Source organism: Rosa chinensis, chromosome 1 (genome assembly GCF_002994745.2).
Source record: "Rosa chinensis cultivar Old Blush chromosome 1, RchiOBHm-V2, whole genome shotgun sequence".
Classification (NCBI taxonomy): domain Eukaryota; kingdom Viridiplantae; phylum Streptophyta; class Magnoliopsida; order Rosales; family Rosaceae; genus Rosa; species Rosa chinensis.
The window spans coordinates 63,866,696-63,886,828 of NC_037088.1; the positions used below are offsets into that span (position 1 = coordinate 63,866,696).

At 38.3% G+C, this 20,133-nt stretch overlaps 1 protein-coding gene and 1 long non-coding RNA gene across 4 annotated transcripts; one reads left to right on the forward strand and one right to left on the reverse strand.

Moving 5' to 3' along the window:
- Positions 1-15,069: 15,069 nt before the first annotated feature.
- LOC121051823 lies at positions 15,070-15,881 on the reverse strand. Its single transcript, XR_005807121.1, has 3 exons — positions 15,672-15,881; positions 15,436-15,534; positions 15,070-15,318 (listed from the first exon to the last, which is right to left on the reverse strand). It is a non-coding gene; the product is annotated as an uncharacterized LOC121051823 (long non-coding RNA).
- Positions 15,882-16,815: 934 nt separating this feature from the next.
- Positions 16,816-19,225, forward strand: LOC112173461 (traB domain-containing protein). Of its 3 annotated transcripts, none has more exons than XM_024311126.2 (7): positions 16,818-17,301; positions 17,508-17,623; positions 17,842-17,930; positions 18,077-18,151; positions 18,312-18,419; positions 18,572-18,667; positions 18,815-19,225. In XM_024311126.2, the coding sequence occupies exons 1-7, from the start codon at positions 16,922-16,924 to the stop codon at positions 19,094-19,096; spliced, it is 1,146 nt and encodes a 381-aa protein (XP_024166894.1). In that variant the 5' UTR covers positions 16,818-16,921; the 3' UTR covers positions 19,097-19,225. The 3 variants fall into 3 exon arrangements, with proteins under 3 accessions (XP_024166961.1, XP_024166894.1, XP_024167103.1); XM_024311335.2 differs by having other exon boundaries at positions 17,127-17,301; positions 17,495-17,623; XM_024311193.2 differs by lacking the exon at positions 18,077-18,151 and having other exon boundaries at positions 16,816-17,301.
- Positions 19,226-20,133: the final 908 nt, after the last annotated feature.

Consider the following 20,133-nt stretch of genomic DNA (forward strand, 5'->3'; position numbering starts at 1 on the left):
TTCTGACCAATAAGTAGGGGTAGGCAAAAAACCGATTTGGACTAAAAAACCGGCGGATAGGAATTCTTGTTCAGTAACGGAACCGCTTGCCAAAAACACTAAAAACTGCATTTATCGAACTGAACCGAACCGGATCTTTCCGGTTTTGTCACTAAAACAGACCGGAGAAAATCGAACCGCCTGGATTAAAAATATATGTATATTTTTTTAATGTGCTATCGAATTTTTAGTGGGTAAGGCTTATTTCTAATGCACCTTACCACACACGATCTTAACACCTATTATAAAAGCTAACAACCTTGGAAGTTGTTGAGTCACAAATTACTTATGCAATTGTGCCTTATAATTATGAAAAATGATTTATCTTCCATGCTATTTTGCCCTTTTTAATCTATTTCCTTTTATTTATAGGAAATCTTGCATTGAGAATAAAATGAACATTTGAGGCTTGAAATGCGGAGATTTGAAGCTAGGGGAAGAAGACACGGAGATTGGAAGAAAATTGCATATCGACTTTTCAAACGATTTTTCCAGCAAACTTTTATGGCGAGCCGCCACTCATGGAGGGTCTTTTCTCCAGCAAAGGAGAACCATGGTGGTGAGAATCTCCTATCACTTGAAATTCAAATATCTCCCTACACCTTGTCTTTTTGTCACCTTGCCAATTTGGGACCATTGGGGGGACAATGGTGTAAGAGCATCTCTTGCACACTTTGGGACCAAAGAGTACACACATAGCTGATCAAAGAGAGGCCAAAGACTAATTATTCAGCATTCTTGACTCCATTCAATCATCTTCATCCTATCCAAGATCTATTTTTCTCTCTAGAGAAGACACCACAATTTCCACCACTAAAACCACCATTTCCACCACTACAACCTCCATTTCCTCCACCACTCAACATCACAACTCACCTTAGAGATCCCAAATTTCACTATTCTTACCAATATTAAGAGCTTGGAGCAACGAGAATGAGGTGACTACCACCACATCATGTTCTTGGAGACCCATCTCCACCACCTCTTCCGGCATCATCAATAGTCACTCTTTACTCTCTATCTCTTTATGTATTTGATGTTTAATAGAATGTTGAAGCTTGGGTATCTAGCAATGTGAGAGTAGTGAACTAGTTGGGGCTAGGGCTAGCCAAACTTACTTGTATTGATGCTTTTGTTTATAAATTGATGCAAATTCATGTTGTCATTCTCACATGCTAAGTCAATAGTTGAATGCATCACTTAGACCTAATCAATTTGAGTTATGTGTTTGCCATGACATGAAGTTTTTCCTAGAGATTGATTACCTTTAGGCAAAAAGGGAGCATGAAAGCACACCATGTGTGCATGTGAGGGTAGTGAGCTAAAATCACCTAGAGATAGGATTGGTTCGCTTGCTTGGTCATCTAAACTCTAAGCTTTATGTATTTAGGGGCAAAGGATTGAGACCTATCCGGTAATCAAATTTGTCTTTAGATAGTTAGCTCTAGACTTATCCGGTTAGAGTTAATAAAATGAAAGGGGTTTAAGCCTTAGTAGTCCTATCCGTATGCTAAGTGGGTAGTTGGACAATTAGCTTTGCATCATTCATATTCAATTGCTTTAATACTTGCAAGGGAGGAAAAATGTGAAACCCGATGCCCTAACTCCCATCTATTTGATAACAACTTGTTTAGTTTAGCTTAGTTTATATTACTTTCTTTCATTGTTTCAATTTGAATAGAAACCAATCTCAAAATCAAAATCAAATCTCTACACACCATCTTGCACATACTCACCATGAACTTTGGTTCACTTGTGAGCGTTTATTTGTGATTGTACATTTGCATATTCTTCTAGTTTTTCCTTAGGTTTTCCCTAGCTATGAAAGGATTTACCAATCCTCATGGGTTCGACATCCTTACTTAATCTCCTATTCTATAAGTTGTACCTCTTTCACTTGAGGGTGGCTTCAATGCTAACAAGTTTTTGGCACCGTTGTCGGGGATTGGTGTGAAATTCAATCCCTAGCTAAGGTAGCCTTAGGGATTAGCTAGAAATTTCCCTTGTTTTTATTTTATCTCTGTTTACCGACCAGTCGTTTGTGCTCATTTCGTGTGATTTTTGTTTCGCCGACCAGTCGTCATAAATTTCCGATTAGTCTGCAAGTGTCGTTTTAGGGGGTTAGAAGCTCACCGACCAGTCGGCAAGTGCCACCGACCGGTCGTTTCCCCTGTTTTCAGCAATTTTTAATTTCTTGTTTTTGGTTTCTTTTTGTATCTTAACTTATGTTCTTACCTTTGTTTTGAAATAATATAGTTGTTTATGTCTCACGAATCACCTACAAGTATCCCAAGGATCAATTCAACATATTCTACTCCATCATCTCTAAGCACACCAAGTGGAGACAACATATCTGTTGATCAAATCCTTGAAGATAGTGGTGAAAAAACTCGGATACCGCAAGAAACTATTGATCTCATAAAGAAATTGGCGGAAGAGTTGCAAGCTAAAATAGTTTGGATACCCACAATGGATAAACCACACCCCATGAAGGAGTACACTTTGCCAACAATCTCCAATCATCCAAGTTGCATCATGCTTCCACCATGTGCCGTTGCTTTTGACATAAAACCAAGGACTATTGCAAACTTAGCCCTTTTCTTTGGCTTGTCAAGTAATGAGCCATACTTGCACCTCCAAGAATTCAATGAAGCATGCTTAACTGTTCAACTTTTGGTTATTGATGAAGGCAACTTGCGTCTTTGAGTCTTTCCTTTTTCATTGAAGGACAAATCCAAGAAATGGTTATACAAGTTACCCCCAAGTAGTATCCACACTGGGAAAGAGATGCAAAGGGTATTCCTCAAATTCTATTTCCCTCCTCACAAGTCCAATTCATTGAGGAATGAGTTGATGAACTTTTGAGAGCTACCAAATGAGTCATTCTATGAAACATGAGAGAGATTCAAGGATATAGAAGATGGTGTTCTCAATCATTGCCTCTTTAAGGCAGTGGTTCTAAGTGCCTTCTACACCGGGCTTTTACAAGACACAAGGAGGAGAGTTGACAATGCTTGTGGGGATGTTTCATGAACAAGACTGAAGATGAAGCTATGAAGATCCTAGATGAAATGAATGAATCTTCTCAACTCTATGATAGTACCTTGGATAGAAAGCCAATGATGATGAACAGTGCACAAGTACCTATGAGGGAGCAAGAGCAAAGGAGATGCATGTATACTGTTGACATTTCAAGTGTTCAAATGCAATAAGAGTTGAGGCAGATAGAAGGAAACATGCAAAAGAAGCTTGACATGATTCTACAAGCTCAAGGAAGACCCCTCAATCTAATGGCATCACCAAGCCGAATTCGGGAGCCAAGTTTGGGAGTCAAAGCCATGGAGCAAGCTTGTTTGATTTGTGAAAGTGTGTATCATAGCACAATGGAGTGTTCACAAAGCGATATGTATCCAGGCTTGATAGAGCAATGCAATCTCCTTGACTACCAAAAAAGCCAAATAATGATCCTTATAGCAACACATATAATCCTGGGTGGAGGAATCACCCTAATTTTGGTTGGGGTGGAATCAAAACTGTGAACAAGGTCAAGGTTACCAAAGGCAAGGAGGTGGATATCAAGGTGCAAGTAGCTCACATTTCAACAATCACCCTAATTTCAACAATCACCCTAATTTCAACAATCAAGGTATAATCCTGGATTCCTCCACCCAGGATTATAGCAACACATATAATCCTGGGTGGAGGAATCACCCTAATTTTGGTTGGGGTGGAATCAAAACTGTGAACAAGGTCAAGGTTACCAAAGGCAAGGAGGTGGATATCAAGGTGCAAGTAGCTCACATTTCAACAATCAAGGAGCAAACAATACTTATCATGCTCCTAGACCACCTTATCAAGCACCATCTCAACAACCTCTACCTCTACAACAACCCCAAGTACCAATACAAGAAGCAAGAAAGACACCTACCTTTGAAGAAATGATGACGGCCTTTGTGAACAATCAAACAAAGCAAGATGAGAAGATCAATGTCATCTAACAAAGTGTGAGCAAGCTTGAGGTACAAATGGGGCAACTAGCACATAAGTTGAGCCAAAGGAAGAAAGGCGTGTTTCCAAGTCAAGTGGTCAACAATCCAAGGCATGAAGCCAAGGCTATCACTATTTTGAGAATTAGAAGGCAAGTTATGAACAATGTGTACATGCCCACTAATGAAGAAGTTGTAACTCCAAGAGAGCCACCGGGTTTTGAAAGAAGATAAAGTATGAGTAAATTGTGTTGGATTACAATGAAGGACAAGATGAGGACTTGAAAAACAACTCAAATTCCAAGGCCAACCATGAAAAAGAAGTGTCCAATGATTATCCAATCGATAGACCATTCCAAAGAGGTATCACTTTCAATCTTCATTTGAAGATTGTGCAAGAAAAAGAAGTGTCTCTCCCTTACCCTCAAGCTATATGGCAACAAGAGAAAAAACTCAAGAAAGAGAGCCAATTGAAGGAGATGATTGATTTGTTCAAGAAGGTTCATATAAACATTCCACTCCTTGAAGCCGTGAAGATAATCCCATCTTATGCTAAGTTCTTGAAGGATATGTGCATGAAAAAGAAAAAGTTCAAAGAACATGAGCAAGTGGCTCTTTGTGAAGAAGTGAGTGATATCATTCAAAGAAAGCTTCCACCAAAGCTCAAAGAACCGGGAAGTTTCACTATTCCAAGCAAGATTAGAGAAACTACTTTTGACAATTGCTTTATGGATCTTGGGTAAGTATCAATTTAATGCCCTATTCTGCTTTAAAGAAGCTTGGTCTTGAAGGAGCTTTGAAACCAACTTCAATCACTCTCCAATTGGCGGATAGAAGCGTGAGGCATCCTAGAGGAATCTTGGAGAATGTGTTTGTCAATGTTGTAAGGTTTGTGATGCCGGTGGATTTTATAGTCCTAGACATGGAGGAAGCCCCCATGGTTGACACTTGACAATGAGTTTTCTATCATCTTTGGAAGAGCTTTCATGGCCATTGCCGGTGTCAAGATTAATGTGAAGAAAGGCACCATGAGCATGAAGGTACTTGGAGACAAAATCAAGTTCCAAATCTTTCATTCCCTTCAAATTCTGGATGACATGAATGAATGCTACTTTTTCGGTTACTATAGAGAGGCAAGAGTAAGGGGAGATGAGAAAAATAAGAAAGAAGTTTAGGCACCTCTTCCAGTCTTACCATGTTCACAAGGCTTTGAGTTACTCCTCACCCCCATCAAGAAGAAGAAACAAATTGGAGGATTGCTTAAGGGAGCACTTGTTGACATGGGAGCTTGCCTTGGAAGTTCAAAGAAGTTACACAAGGGAGATGATTGTCTCAATAAGCCCCCTTGAGTGAATGAAGAATCAATGGACATGCAAAATGTCCTTAAAGCAAATCCCTAATTGAAGGTAGTCAAGCTCATAATGCAAGTGAAGGAGGAGGAAAACCCTTAGAACCATTCTTGAAGAAATGACACATTAAAGTTTAGCTTGGAAGGCAAGGGCTTAAAGCCTTGCATGTTGGTGATTGTTGGTGAATTGAATGAACTTCATGGTCTACAAGGGGGGAGCATTCTTAAACCTTTTTCTTGCTTTATGTACTTCATTGTGATTAAATTCGGTCACTTATTTGTTTTTGTGACAGTTTGCATGCTCCTTCTTACCATGCTTGACTCTTTCATTGCAAAACTTAAAAAAAAAAAAACACTTTTTAACATTGAGGACAATGTTAAGTTCAAGTGTGGGGGGAAAGTCTAGTTTAAATTCAATAAATTCAAATTGTTAGAAAAAAAAGAAGAAGAAGTTGTTTTTAGCTTTTAGTTGTTTCTAGTTTTTGTGTGTTTTGTTTGTGTTTAGTTCCTTCCAACTCCTATGATGAAACTTGAACTTGATGTGTAAAGGGATAGAAATCATGTCTATGTCTTGTGAACTCATTTTTTCAAATAAAGGTTACGGGACTTATGTTTAACTTCATTGTTACTTGTGATTATCAAGTTGATGCATTGAGATATGGTTGGCATAATGAGATTTGTGAGAACTATTTGCACCACAAATGTGAGTTGAGTTTTGAGCCTAATGAAAGTGCATCTAATACCTCTTAGCACTTTATTCTTCATGTGTGATCAATTTTTTGTGAATTGTATCTCTAGAACTTGCTTTATATCTCTCAAAAATTTTGTCAAGCATGAATACATCGTAGAAATGATTGAGGCAATAGGAATTCCATCATGGCCAAACAAGCTCCTGTCCTAAAAAGATAATTATCCTTAGATTGCCAATTTGTGCCTTTTGTTAGCCTTTCATTTATTTGCACTACAAATGTCTTACCTTCTAGCTTAAACACTTGCCTTGGAAGTTCAAAGAAGTTACACAAGGGAGATGATTGTCTCAATAAGCCCCCTTGAGTGAATGAAGAATCAATGAACATGCAAAATGTCCTTAAAGCAAAGCCCTACTTGGAGGTAGTCAAGCTCATAATGCAAGTGAAGGAGGGGGAAAACCCTTAGAACCATTCTTGAAGAAATGACACATTAAAATTTAGCTTGGAAGGCAAGGGCTTAAAGCCTTGCATGTTGGTGATTGTTGGTGAATTGAATGAACTTCATGGTCTACAAGGGGGAGCATTCCTAAACCTTTTTCTTGCTTTATGTACTTCATTGTGATTAAATTTCGGTCACTTATTTGTTTTTGTGACAGTTTGCATGCTCCTTCTTAACATGCTTGACTCTTTCATTGCAAAGCTTTCAAAAAAAAAAACACTTTTTAACATTGAGGACAATGTTAAGTTCAAGTGTGGGGGGAAAGTCTAGTTTAAATTCAATAAATCCAAATTGTTAGAAAAAAAAGAAGTTGTTTTTAGCTTTTAGTTGTTTCTAGTTTTTGCGTGTTTGTTTGTGTTTAGTTCCTTCCAACTCTTATGATGAAACTTGAACTTGATGTGTAAAGGGATAGAAAGCATGTCTATGTCTTGTGAACTCATTTTTTCAAATAAAGGTTACGGGACTTATGTTTAACTTCATTGTTACTTGTGATTATCAAGTTGATGTATTGAGATATGGTTGGCATAATGAGATTTGTGAGAACTATTTGCACCACAAATGTGAGTTGAGTTTTGAGCCTAATGAAAGTGCATCTAATACCCCTTAGCACTTTATTCTTCATGTGTGATCAATTTTTTGTGAATTGTATCTCTAGAACTTGCTTTATATCTCTCAAAATTTTTGTCAAGCATGAATACATCGCAGAAATGATTGAGGCAATAGGAATTCCACCATGGCCAAACAAGCTCCTGTCCTAAAAAGATGATTATCCTTAGATTGCCAATTTGTGCCTTTTCTTAGCCTTTCATTTATTTGCACTACAAATGTCTTACCTTCTAGCTTAAACACTAGCCTTACCCTTTCCAAGTTTTCTTAGTGAGCAATGTGAGATTGGATATGTCAAGATGCTTCAAGAAACAAAGTTTGGGGGTACTTGAAAAGAAATAAGTGTGGGGGACTATTATGTTTGTTGTGCAGTTGTAATTTGTCTTTACATTTCAAGAAAGTCAAGAAAGAAAGTAAAAAAAAAAAAAAAGGAAAGAAAATCTAAAAAGAAAGTTTCTCTAGTTCAATAAATAGTTTTTATTTTAAAGTTTGGGGGAATGGTTAAGAGAGTGAATCATATGAAGCATCTTAAGGTCTTAAGTTCGTAAAATCTCAATAAAGGAGTTGCTTGCTAAGTTGCTTGAAATTTGTGTTGTCCGATCCAGTTCATTTCTCTAACCCCTTACCCGAAGCCTCATTACAACCTAATAAAAGTCTTCTTTGATCCAAGATGGTTTGTGCATGACCTGTGGAGATGAGATTGAAAAACAAGCATATGGCGGCATTTGCATGAGATTGTTTGAGTGATAGTGTAGCTAACCTTTAAACACTTGTGTGAAAATTAGAGTGAAAATCTAGTGAGTTTATGGTTAGCATGATTTTGTTGTGCAAGCATGGTTTTGGTACATCAAAGTGACAATCATGGCATGGCATACATTTTACTCTAGCATTTGTCCCATAGCTACATAAACTTTTGAGACATGACTTGATTTTCTTGCCTTGAGCAAATTGTGTTCTTTGAGGATAATGTTGGAAGAATTAGGTTGTGTTAGTTTTGTTATGTTTCGGATTTGAGTTAATGCTTTTACTTGAGGACAAGTAATATTCAAGTTTGGGAGTATTTGTTGAGTCACAAATTACTTATGCAATTATGCCTCATAATTATGAAAATTGATTTGTCTTCCATGCTATTTTGCCATTTTTAATCAATTTCCTTTTATTTATAGGAAACCTTGCATTGAGAATAAAATGAACATTTGAGGCTTGAAATGCGGAGATTTGAAGCTAGGGGAAGAAGATACGGAGATTGGAAGAAAATTGCAAATCGATTTTTCAGGCGATTTTTCCAGCAAACTTTTTTGGCGAGCAACCACTCATGGAGGGTCTTTTCTCCAACAAAGGATAACCATGGTGGTGAGAATCTCTCATCACTTGAAATTCAAATATCTCCCTACACCTTGTTCTTTTGTCACCTTGCCAATTTGGGACCGTTTGGGGGACAATGGTGTAAGAGCACCTCTTGCACACTTTGGGACCAAAGAGGACACACATAGCTGATCAAAGAGAGGCCAAAGACTAATTATTCAGCATTCTTGACTCCATTCAATCATCTTCATCCTATCCAAGATCTATTTTTTCTCTCTAGAGAATACACCACAATTTCCACCACCAAAACCACAATTTCCACCACTACAACCTCCATTTCCTCCACCACTCAACATCACAACTCACCTTAGAGATCCCAAATTTCACTATTCTTACCAATATCAAGAGCTTGGAGTAAGGAGAAGGAGGTGACTACAACCACATCATGTTCTTGGAGACCCATCTCCACCACCTCTTCCGGCATCATCAATAGTCACTCTTTACTCTCTATCTCTTTGTGTATTTGATGTTTAATAGAATGTTGAAGCTTGTGTATCTAGCAATGTGTGAGTAGTGAACTAGTTGGGGCTAGGGCTAGCCAAACTTACTTGTATTGATGCTTTTGTTTATAAATTGATGCAAATTCATGTTGTCATTCTCACATACTAAGTCAATAGTTGAATGCATCACTTAGACCTAATCAATTTGAGTTATGTGTTTGCCATTAGATGAAGTTTTTCCTAAAGAGTGATTACTTTTAGGCAAAAAGGGAGCATGAAAGCACACCATGTGTACATGTGAGGGTAGTGAGCTAAAATCACCTAGAGATAGGATTGGTTAGATTGCTTGGTTATCTAAATTCTAAGCTTTATGCATTTAGGGGCAAATGATTGAGTCCTATCCGGATGATAAGAGGGTAATTGGACAATTAGCTTTGCATCATTCATATTCAATTGCTTTCATGTTTGTAAGGGAGGCAAAAGGTGAAACCCGATGCTCTAACTCCCATCCATTTGATAACAACTTGTTTAGTTTAGCTTAGTTTATATTACTTGCTTTCATTGTTTCAATTTGAATAGAAACCAAACTCAAAATCAAAATCAAATCTCTACACACCATCTTGCACATACTCACCATGAACTTTGGTTCACTTGTGAGTCTTTGTTTGTGATTGTACATTTGCATATTCTTCTAGTTCTTCCTTAGGTTTTCCCTAGCTAGGAAATGATTTACCAATCCTTGTGGGTTCGACATCCTTACTTAATCCCCTATTCTATAACTTGTACGTCTTGCACTTGAGGGTGGCTTGAATGCTAACAGAAGCTTCTCTCGATCATTTCCTCACCTCATCCTTCTCTCTAGCGGTCTCAGCTGCTTCTCTCTCACGTCTCAGACTCTCAGCCCTCTCTCACCATTTTCTTTCGCACCCTCTTCTATCTCATGTTGTCAACATGAGGTCCACCGTGTCTACTATGTCATCCACTGCAGCCTCTTGAATCCAAAGGTACTTCTATGTTATACTGTAATTCTTTCATAAGTTTCATGTTTATAGATCTGATCTCTTTCAGTTTTTCTTTTCGCTTCATGTTTTGGATTCGTTCAAATTACTATAAATTCGATTAGATTCATGATCATAGATTTGCTATTTCTCTTTCAATTTTGATACTTTAGATTTGATCAATATGTAATGGTGAGATATGGGTTTGTAAGCCTCTGCCTCCCTTTAGATTGCATGGGTTGAGAACAAACTATTTAGATCCGAGAGGTTTTTATTTTTGTTAGAGAAATTAGTTGCTTGCATATTTGGCTGGATTGGAGTTATTATAACTGATTATTTACGTAATGTTTCTAATGTTTGCAGAGAATTAATAAAACCTTTGCCAAGGAATATATAGGCGATGGTGATGTTAACCAGCAAATTCCAATTTTCAAATGGGAGCACTTGGCAAGATCTGCAAATGATTTATTGTTTATAATAGTCTGCAAAATTGGGCTAATAAGCTCAAAAAATTATAATAGGAAAATTTGAGCTATTAAGCTGAGAAAATACCAATTCATGAATCTCACGATTAGTTCATGAATTTCACTTTGGAACAAAAAAGAAAATACCAATGTCAGAAAACTGGTTTAGTATTTGTTTGTTCTTTTAATACCTTTGCTAAATATGAAATTGGGCTTGAAATTGGGCCAAAAAGCAGGTAAAACCGTAAAACGTAAAGACATAAAACCTGGGCCTTCAAATTGGTCCAAAAATTAAGGAAACTTAAAAGGAAAAATGGGCCAAAACTGAAAGTTTGGCAATTGGAAACCGAACCAGTCCGACCTGAAAATTCGGCCCACTCATTTTTTATTCGGTTGTCGATTTGAAATTAGGCCCAACCAACTACTTCGGGTTAGAAATGGTTTGGGCTTCAAACCGAACCAGCCCGACATATGCTCAGCCCTACCAAGAAGCCATGCTATTCCTCGTGGGTATTGATCCTATAAAAAGGGCTAAATATTGTTTGGTACCCTGTGGACTTTCAATTTCATCAAAAACACCCCCACGATTTTATTTTCTCGTCCAATAGGTCTCTCTGTCAGGATTTTGTCAATTTCTTACGTTAACTACTGACGTGGCATTTCTAACTCATCAAAAGTGGGGCACACACGGAAGTGAAATTCCCAAACTGATTATGGCCAACAGAATATGGAAAAATCCAAAAAAAAATTCAAACTTGCCCCTAATTCTGGTAAATGAGTCTAATTCTTATGAAGAAAATGAATCATAGTCCTCTTCTTCCTCTCCGGCAACCATAACACCCCCGCGCTTCTTTCTTTATTATCATTATAAACAAATCCAGAAACAAACTTCAATTTCTTTATTATCATTATACAAATATATATTATTTTTGTTTACAATATGCTAAAACCTTACAAGTGGTCTGATAGTTGGGTCATTCAGTTACATACCCTATGGGAGGGGTTCGAGTCTCCCCAACCTCAAAGCTGGAATTTATTTTGGATTTTTCCATATTCTGTTGGCCATGGTCAGTTTGGGAATTTCACTTCCGTGTGGCCCCTACTTTTGCTGAGTTGGAATGCCATGTCAGCAGTTAACGTCAGAAATTGACGGAATCCTGACGAAATGACCTATTAGACGAGAAAATCATATCGTGAGGGTGTTTTTGATGAAATTGAAAGTCGAGAGACTTAATTGATGTTTGACCCATACCACATGGTACAAAACAATATTTAGCCCCTACAAAAAATAACAAATTAGTTATCACATGGAAAATCATCCTAGATCCCAAATTTTTATAGAAAAACCACTGGAATCCCAAATTTGGAAGGTGGGCCTAATTAGTACTGCCACAGTTCACCTAATAAGGCCTAATCCCAAATCTGAAAAACAGATCCAGGGCCAATTAAGGGGTCCCCTAGTAGCCAATCCAACAGAGCAATTGCCTTTGTCGCCACAGCCGCACCAACTCTGTACCTTGCCCCATGCCCGTTAACTATAGAGATCCATAGAGCTCGAAAAAGGAGAATCTAACCCCTGCACCAACAAGCGACCTAGCCCGAATGAAGCCACACAATCCAGCAACAACTTTACAAATAACATAGAGGGAGTGAGTTGATTTGAAATCACGTCAACTTTTGTCGACATTTCAAAAAATCCCTAAATATGGGGTATGAAATTAAGGGAATAAAGTGACAAAAGGTTCTAAATTTGAAATGTAAAACATAATAAAACACCCCAAAAATAGTCAAAAAATCTCTAGAAAGCGTCTCCGAGCTTCTCGGAGCAACTTTGGATTTGAAACCTAGGTTTCGACTAGCGGCGTCCGTGGTGAGGCAAGATACTGCGGCGGCGCAGAGGGGGTCCTCGACGTCTATTGTGGGTTGCGGCAAGAGATTTCTGAATTGGAGGCCTCTCTGACTGTGTTCTTGGTTCAATTCAGCCCTTGAGTGCCTTGCGGCGTAGGCGGTGGTTGTTCTTCAATCTCTGTCGAATCTAACAGGCGAGGGTCAACGTCATCTCGCAAGTGAGGATCAAAGTCGGGGTTTTTATTTTATGGGTGGCTAGCTTTGGCAGGTTTGGAGGCGGTAGGTTGAGGGCAACTTTGATCTCTTTGGTTTTGGCCGCTATGCAGTTGCTCGGAATTTGCAGAGCGGCATCGTTGAGTCACCTGCCGCTGTGCAAGTGCTTGGATTGTAAAGCTTCTATTTTGTGATCTCTGCAGGATTGATTTGGATGGTGGTCAAGTTGGCATTTTTTTTTATTGGGTAATACATGCGGGTAATATACCCACCTAGCAACTAAAATGGGTAATACCCATCATACCCATACCCAGTCTTATTTTTCATGGGTATTTCCATACCCACCTATTGGGTAAATGGATACCCAACTACCCATATGTTTTCTTTAATTTTTTTTTCCTGAGAAAAGCATCCGTAAGAAAATAAAACAAAAAAACCCATCTACTCTCTTGCGCTGGGATTCTGGGAATACTGAAATCAACTCCTTCAATTCTTCATCACGTGTGATTGATCAGACGGCTCTCACTAAGCTCAATACTTACCACATCACTAGTCCTGCACTCCTTCCAAATCCTTGTCTCCGATTCTAGAAGGTACAGCTCGCTGGTGGCCACCGAGTTCGTGAAGAAGATGCGCGTGTAGGACTCTGCCACCACCCCAGCCACTTCGGCCGGGCCAAGAGCCACCGGCGCTTGCTCTGTGACGTTGATGGCATCGAAGCGGTAGATGATGAAGATCGAGAGCTCAGTTCGAAATCAAAGGAGGAAGAAAGAGAGTTGTCCATCAACAGTGAAGATCTGGAGCTCTATTCGAAATTAAAGGAGGAAGGAATGAAGATATGGGATTTGAGAAGATGAAGATCTGGGATTTTGAGAACTTCATCTTAATAGAGATACGTGAAAATTTTTTTTTTTTAAATCATAAACTTAATTTTGATTGAAAATTGTAAAAAAAAAAAAAATTGTGTAAGAATATAGCTTAATAAGTTTTGATTAAAAAAAAAAGTTTAATAATTTATATGGGTATGGGTACCCGTGGATATACCCATACCTAAGTGGGTATCCAAAACCCATTTACCCATGGGTAATTTACTGTTACAAATATCCGAATAGTTTTACCCAAATAGAATGGGTACCCGTGGATACCCATACTCTTGGGTTTTTATGCCATCTCTAGTGGTCCTAGCTTTGGGTTGCACCAGTCTTGAGAGGCCATGGTCGCCGAGGGTCGAGTTAGAGGCAGCGGCAGCAATAGAGGCGTAGCAGAAGATGGTCTGTGCTTCTGCTAAGGTTGCTCATGTTTAGGCTTGGGTTGTTGGGCCTGAGCTCAGATATGAGTTTCTTGGGCCTAATCGATGGGCTTTCGAGGAGGTCTAATCGATGGGCCTAATCATTAGGGCTCGTCAACCGGCCGGGCCGGGCCTTATTACTTTTTCTAAAAATAGCGGGTTTAGCCAGACTTTATTATAAATGGCAAGATCCAAGCCTTGCCCCATAAGGCGGGCCTTTTCGGGCCGGGTAGCCCTCGTATTTACAGGCCGAGTTGGGCTTTATTAACAAAAGAAGTTTTAAAGATATGATATTTTTTTTTTAAGGGGTTTGGACCCAACCTACTTGGGAGGCTCATCCCCACGCCCGATTTAATGTATTGAAATAAAAAGTCGGAGAATACAAAGTATAGGAACATTCCCAATTACAACTTAGAACAAAAGCAAATTATTAATACAACTTATATGCAGCGAACTTGGACGTCAATGCTTCTCTAAATGCAATGAATGCTTATCTACTCTTCCCTTTTATCATATGCCTGCAGCCCTGCATAATTGGTACAGGGAGTTAAAAATTGTCCCTTGGTTATCAAACATAAATAGAGTAAGATTCTCTCCAATCAAACATCTAATTTCCACCAAGAATGTATGTCAAAGCACATAAAAATCGTTAAAAAAATACATGGGATTCAACTTAAGAAAACTTAAGAATGTATGAGAGTTTCTGCTTCTCTACTGACCTTGAAAATTAAGGGTGCAGATTTGTTGATATCTCATGGGATTCAACTGATCTTGGTACCTACACAGTTAAATAGAGATTTAAAGAACCAGCAAACATGTTTTGGTAAACTGAAGCATAAAAAAATAGGAGCAATGAACCAAAAACAATGTACCTGTTCACCATACTCATTTCCAGAATCATTATTAGTTTCATTTCTAGCTTCATCTTCACTATTTCCCATCCAATCTGGTCGTGCTTCCCAAAAAATTCCCAAACATTACTAGTGAACCTAAATTTCTTAGAAGATGCTGAAATAGATGAAGCTCCAGTTTCAGTCACATTATCAACATTAATATCATCCATTTCTAGCTGGAAATAAACAAGGTTCAGATATTACTTGAGAGTTTTGAATGAACAAGCTAAAACAGTTATGAGGCACAACTTATTCGCAGAGATGTTACTGTCAATTCCTTAGTTTGCTCTTCCTTGTCCTATAATATTAGAGATCACTATCAAAACAAGAAAAAAAATAGCATACAACAACTAGATTGTTACTAAGAACTAGTAGCAGTTATTCATTGTGACAATAAGAACTCAAAACATGCATAAAACAACATCTAATCATTCTGACCTTAACATCTAATCAAAGGAACAACTGGGTTCTTCAAAACGCATAAAAAAAATTAACTCTTTCAACTCCTGTCCAATAAATCAAAACACCAACTTCAAAAGAAAAATAAAAGGAACAAATAAGCCATAACCTTGATTCAAAAGCCATCGTTTCAACTTGATTAAGTTTCGTTTCAGTCCCTGCTAGATTGCAAATATATGTATTCTGAAGCATGAACAAACAAATAAATAAAACTCAAACTCGTCAGATTTTCCTTTCGCTCCATTACCAGAAATTGAAAATGAACTAATAAAAAAGAGAAGACATGATGTACTCCATTACCAGCTTCCAGGAGTTCCACAAGAATGTCTACAAGATTGGAGATGTGTTCAGGGTATCCTTGCAGAAAAAGGGAAGCCCCCGAATAGCTTGCACTCGAACCTGCACATTACAATGATAAAAAAGTCAAACATGGAAATGGGTTCTTAGTCTGAGATTCGAACCGATCTATTTCACACCGTTCTATTTCAAAACAAACAGAAAATTGAAGAAACGGGTTCTTAGTCTGAGATTCAAACCTCGATCTGAGAGAAGAGGTCGCAGTAGCCACCAGATTTAAGGTGATCGATGGCGTCGTTGACTAGTTGGGATTGCCGCAGAATTGCAGATCTACCAAAGCAGCGGAAGAGGGATGGACCGCTGGAGGATGAAGCTACGAGCTAGAGGAAAATCGGGGAATAGTCTCACAACGGAGGCAGCGGCTGAGAGAATGAGAGAGAAGAGTTGAGTTGTTTTCGAAATAGGTCAATTGTGAGTCGAGTGGTGAGAGTGTGAGAGAGAAAGAGAGTGACTGACTTAGTGGGGTTGTCAGTTGTGGGCTGGTGTGAGACAGCTAGTCTCCACTTTTCAAATCCAACAGTAGGATACTCTCATTCTAGCCTAGGATTCCTTTTTTTTTTTAAATAACCGTAGAATTCAGTTTCTTGAAATTTGGATTATATATATATATATATATATATATAATTTTATATAATATATATTTATTTGCGGGCTTTTACTAACCCCTAAACCAAGCACGGCTCTCTACCCACCTGACCGAGCCTATGGCGGGCTTTTTGGCGGGCCTCCGTCGACCCACTAGGCCCACGGGCTAAATGATGACTCCTAACCCTCATGTATCACTCAGTGATGAGTGCGCCTGGCTTAAGAGGTGGACCTTCTTAGGTAGCTGAGTCATGTAGATGGTCCAGGACCAATCGTTGTCAAATCAAGACTGCTGTGGGAGTTGGTAATTATCTTAAATAAGATTAGCGCTAGCCTGTGTGAGTTTGGATAAGCTTATCTGAGTCTTCTATGACATTTCTAGTTTTTTACTTGTACCACAAGTGTGTGATTTGCAAGGGATGACTGGTTGAATGATTTCATTTCCGTAGAGGACGAAGTTTATTCATTCTTAAATATGTTTGCTGAAAAGCGAGTGTCCCAGATATTTTAATGAGCTGCTTTAACTTAGATAGGTTTGTTTAAATTTTCTTACCGAGTTTTGCTGATGTAACTTATGATGGACTCTAGTCTTTGGTTGTTTGATCTAATGAATTCAACTTTTATTTAAAAAAAAAAATAATAAAACACCCCAGATATTTTAGGGTCCGAACGTAAATTACTGATTTTGTTCTGCAAAACTACTGTAGAATAGAGTACAGTGGTGAGTCGTGACCGTTAAAAGTTGGATAATCTAAACCACTTACTTTTATTGGTCAAATTATCTGAAACACTTGAACGCTAAACACGTACAAGATACAAGAACCGAGCTCATTCAATCTCATCCATGGAGACCATTCACTCAAGCTTTTCAATTTTCCACACAAACCCAGTTTTATTCACCCGCAAGCCTCGTAGACCCATCAAGGTTTCCATCAAACCTCCACCACCAGACTTCGATTTCAGGTCAGAAATATTGGAAGACTCGAGAGCCACAATCGCAAAAACTTACCCTGAATTGCTTGATTTGGCTGAAAATGGGAGCTTGTTCTTGGTCGATAAGAGCCGGTTCGGCCCGGTTCCCGCATGGAGAACCGAGTTCGTTGAGCCTGAGGCGATATGGTTAGTTGGAACCACTCATATTTCTCAGGACTCTGCTCTGGAGGTTGAGCGTGTAGTCCGGGCAGTGAAACCTGATAATGTGGTTGTGGAGCTATGTAGAAGCAGGCAAGTAATATGACCAGATTTAGGGTTTTAATGATTGGTTTTGATATGATTTTCTGAATTAATGTCGACCCAATTCCTGAAATTACTCTGTAAATTATTTTAAGCTGTGATAGACTGTTGGTGTAAGAAGGGTGACAAAAAAGAGTGGATGAATTTATTCAATCCACATCGATCTTAACTTAAGTTGTTGCAGAGCCCATTTTCAGAGCTGGGATTATGTATGCTTCCATGGATGATGAGTCCGATCATCAATTGAAGTCTAACATGTTCTCTTTGAGTGGAAATGGATTCTTTGGAGCCGTTGGTCGTAGCATAAACTTGGGTAAGAAGTAAATTTCTGATTATAATGTCCTTGATTGCTCTGACATACAAACGAATCAAACGGTGAAAAAATAATGTTTACTCTTAAATGGTAAATGGAGAAACTCATCGATCTGAAGGTTTAAAACAGGTCGACCTTTATGTCATACCGACCAATATGGTGGAGATTTTCGTCGTTTATGTGATCTTGAATTACTCAACTGTGTAATAATATGGCAGGGGGTCAAGCTGCTCTGGCATTACGCGTACTCTTGGCGGTTTTCTCTTCAAAGATCTCGTCAGATACCAACCGTCCTTTCGGTGATGAGGTAGTTGGCTTGAGTTAAGAATATTATTAGTGTAATGTACGACTGAAAATGGAATTGGAATTGTTAGATTGTAGTCATGATGATGCACTCTGCATATCAATTACGTATATGACGTTATTGGTGAGCTCTAATTGAATTGATTGCAGTTCCGCGCTGCTCGTAAAGCCTCTGAAGAAGTTGGTGCTCAAATTGTTTTGGGGGATCGCCCAATTGAAATAACTGTATGCACAAATTTAGACACTTTTCAATGTTTTGGTTAATGCTATATATAGTACAGCTTAAATTCTGAATCTTTGATGTGGAAGTTGGATTTGCAATACTTGTTGACGACATTAAAGAACAATATTGCTTCATTTAGTTATATACAACTTGTTTTTGTAGCTTGAAAGGGCTTGGAATTCTCTGATATGGACAGAGAAACTGAGCTTAGTGACGTCGGTTTTTCGTGGGATAACATCACCATCTGATATGTCCCAAAAGAGTCTCAAGGTTATTCTCTTGCTATTCTTGAATTAGAGACGGTCAGTAATTTATGGTTTCACAGCTAAGAGGAATTATTACTACTAATTAAGTGACAGAGTGATACAAAAGAAGCATGAACTTATTATTTTTGAATGTTTTGCTTCTATGTTGTATTGTAGGATTCAAGTACAAGTGACAGCACATTTCAGCTGTATGAGCAACTAAGTTCTTCATATCCCTCACTCCTGCAACCTCTTATACATGAACGAGACACCGTAAGTATCTTTAACCCTTCATAACTTGACCTTAGTGATTGATGTGCTTTAACCCTTCATGAACAAATCTTGGTTGTAATGAGTGACTATTTAACAGAAAAAATGCTTAGAAGTTGCGTGCATTCTTTTGTGCTATTGTCTTTTCAGTATCTAGCATGGTCTTTAAAGAGAAGCAAAGCTGTTAATAAGAGTAAGAGAGTGGTGGGGGTTATCGGAAAAGGCCACATGAATGGTGTAATCTATGCACTATTAGCTGACTCGGGAGACCTACGGTTTCGAGACCTTGTTGGAGGACAGAGGCCTTCATGGAGTTCTAACGATGCTGCTTCTAATGGCTGGGTTGTCAGGTTGCTCAAGGACTTGGTTAGAGATACTATCATTGGCATTGTCTTGTGGGCATTATATGAGCAGATCAAAGATGGGTTATAGAGTAAAGTACAATTTGCTGGTGTTAGAAACATTTTTATACCGCACAAAGTTGTTTTGGAATCACAAATTGGTGAAAACTTCTGTCTTATAAACAAATTTTCATGAAATAATGGGATACAGTAAATTGGGGATTAATTGCTGCATCCAAGCTTATCATGTATGGATATTGTTCATGTATAAATTGTTTTCATTAGGCAAACAAATTACCTGTTATATTGATACTAATACAGCAATTGAAATCAATGGCATATATGAATGGTACCAAAAGAATATACATTACAACGAATATGGAAATGACCCGATTCATTTCCATAATTTAATAGCTACCAAGAAAATTGAAATTTGAAACACCTCAAATCCTCGACACCTTCCAAATTAATCAGTTCCTCCTTATCCAACAAATTCATACTTGTAACTGTGTTTATACTACTTTCTCTGGAAAAGCATGACTAAGCATATGAGTAGTATTTGTCCAGGAGGAGTATGCATACAACTAAGAAATTCTCCAACTTCCTAAACTGGAGATGTACAAAACAAAACCTGGGATAAGAGTAATAATGTAAGATTGGGAACAGATTCCTGCAGTTCGGTGACAACTTATAAGGGACAAGGCTGTTATATTTGGTAACAAAGCCATACTTATCTGGTAATTATAATCGTTTAAACTTGAATCTGTGGGCGGATTTGTGGCTTTCCTATTTAGGTTTTGGCCAGCCACTGGTATTATGTGAGCGATAATCCAAAGCACCATGTAATTAATTATGGGATAAGGATGTAATTAAACAATATATGTGACAGTTTTCCAGCCAGGTAAGATGGTCAAGTTTAGAATGCAATCAGAGCTCCAGGATTACTTGTCACAAGTAATTGTGTTGAGAGCTATGCAGTGTGTTCCTTCTCTGTGACAAAAGGAAGAAAGAAAAAGTTGACGTAGGTAATTGGCCCTTTAAATTTAGTGCGTTTAGCGGTTTTGTCATTTATACAATGGATGCTAGTATTGACATTAACATCTAGTGGACTTCTAAAACCACAAGCCT

Bases quoted from the DNA above. Each gene is read 5' to 3' on its own strand.
- LOC112173461 (XM_024311126.2), top strand. From the start codon at position 16,922: ATGGAGACCATTCACTCAAGCTTTTCAATTTTCCACACAAACCCAGTT. The intron at 17,624-17,841 runs GTAAGAAGTAAA...ATAATATGGCAG, and splicing joins TGGTCGTAGCATAAACTTGG to GGGGTCAAGCTGCTCTGGCA. The intron at 18,152-18,311 runs GTATGCACAAAT...TTGTTTTTGTAG, and splicing joins ATCGCCCAATTGAAATAACT to CTTGAAAGGGCTTGGAATTC.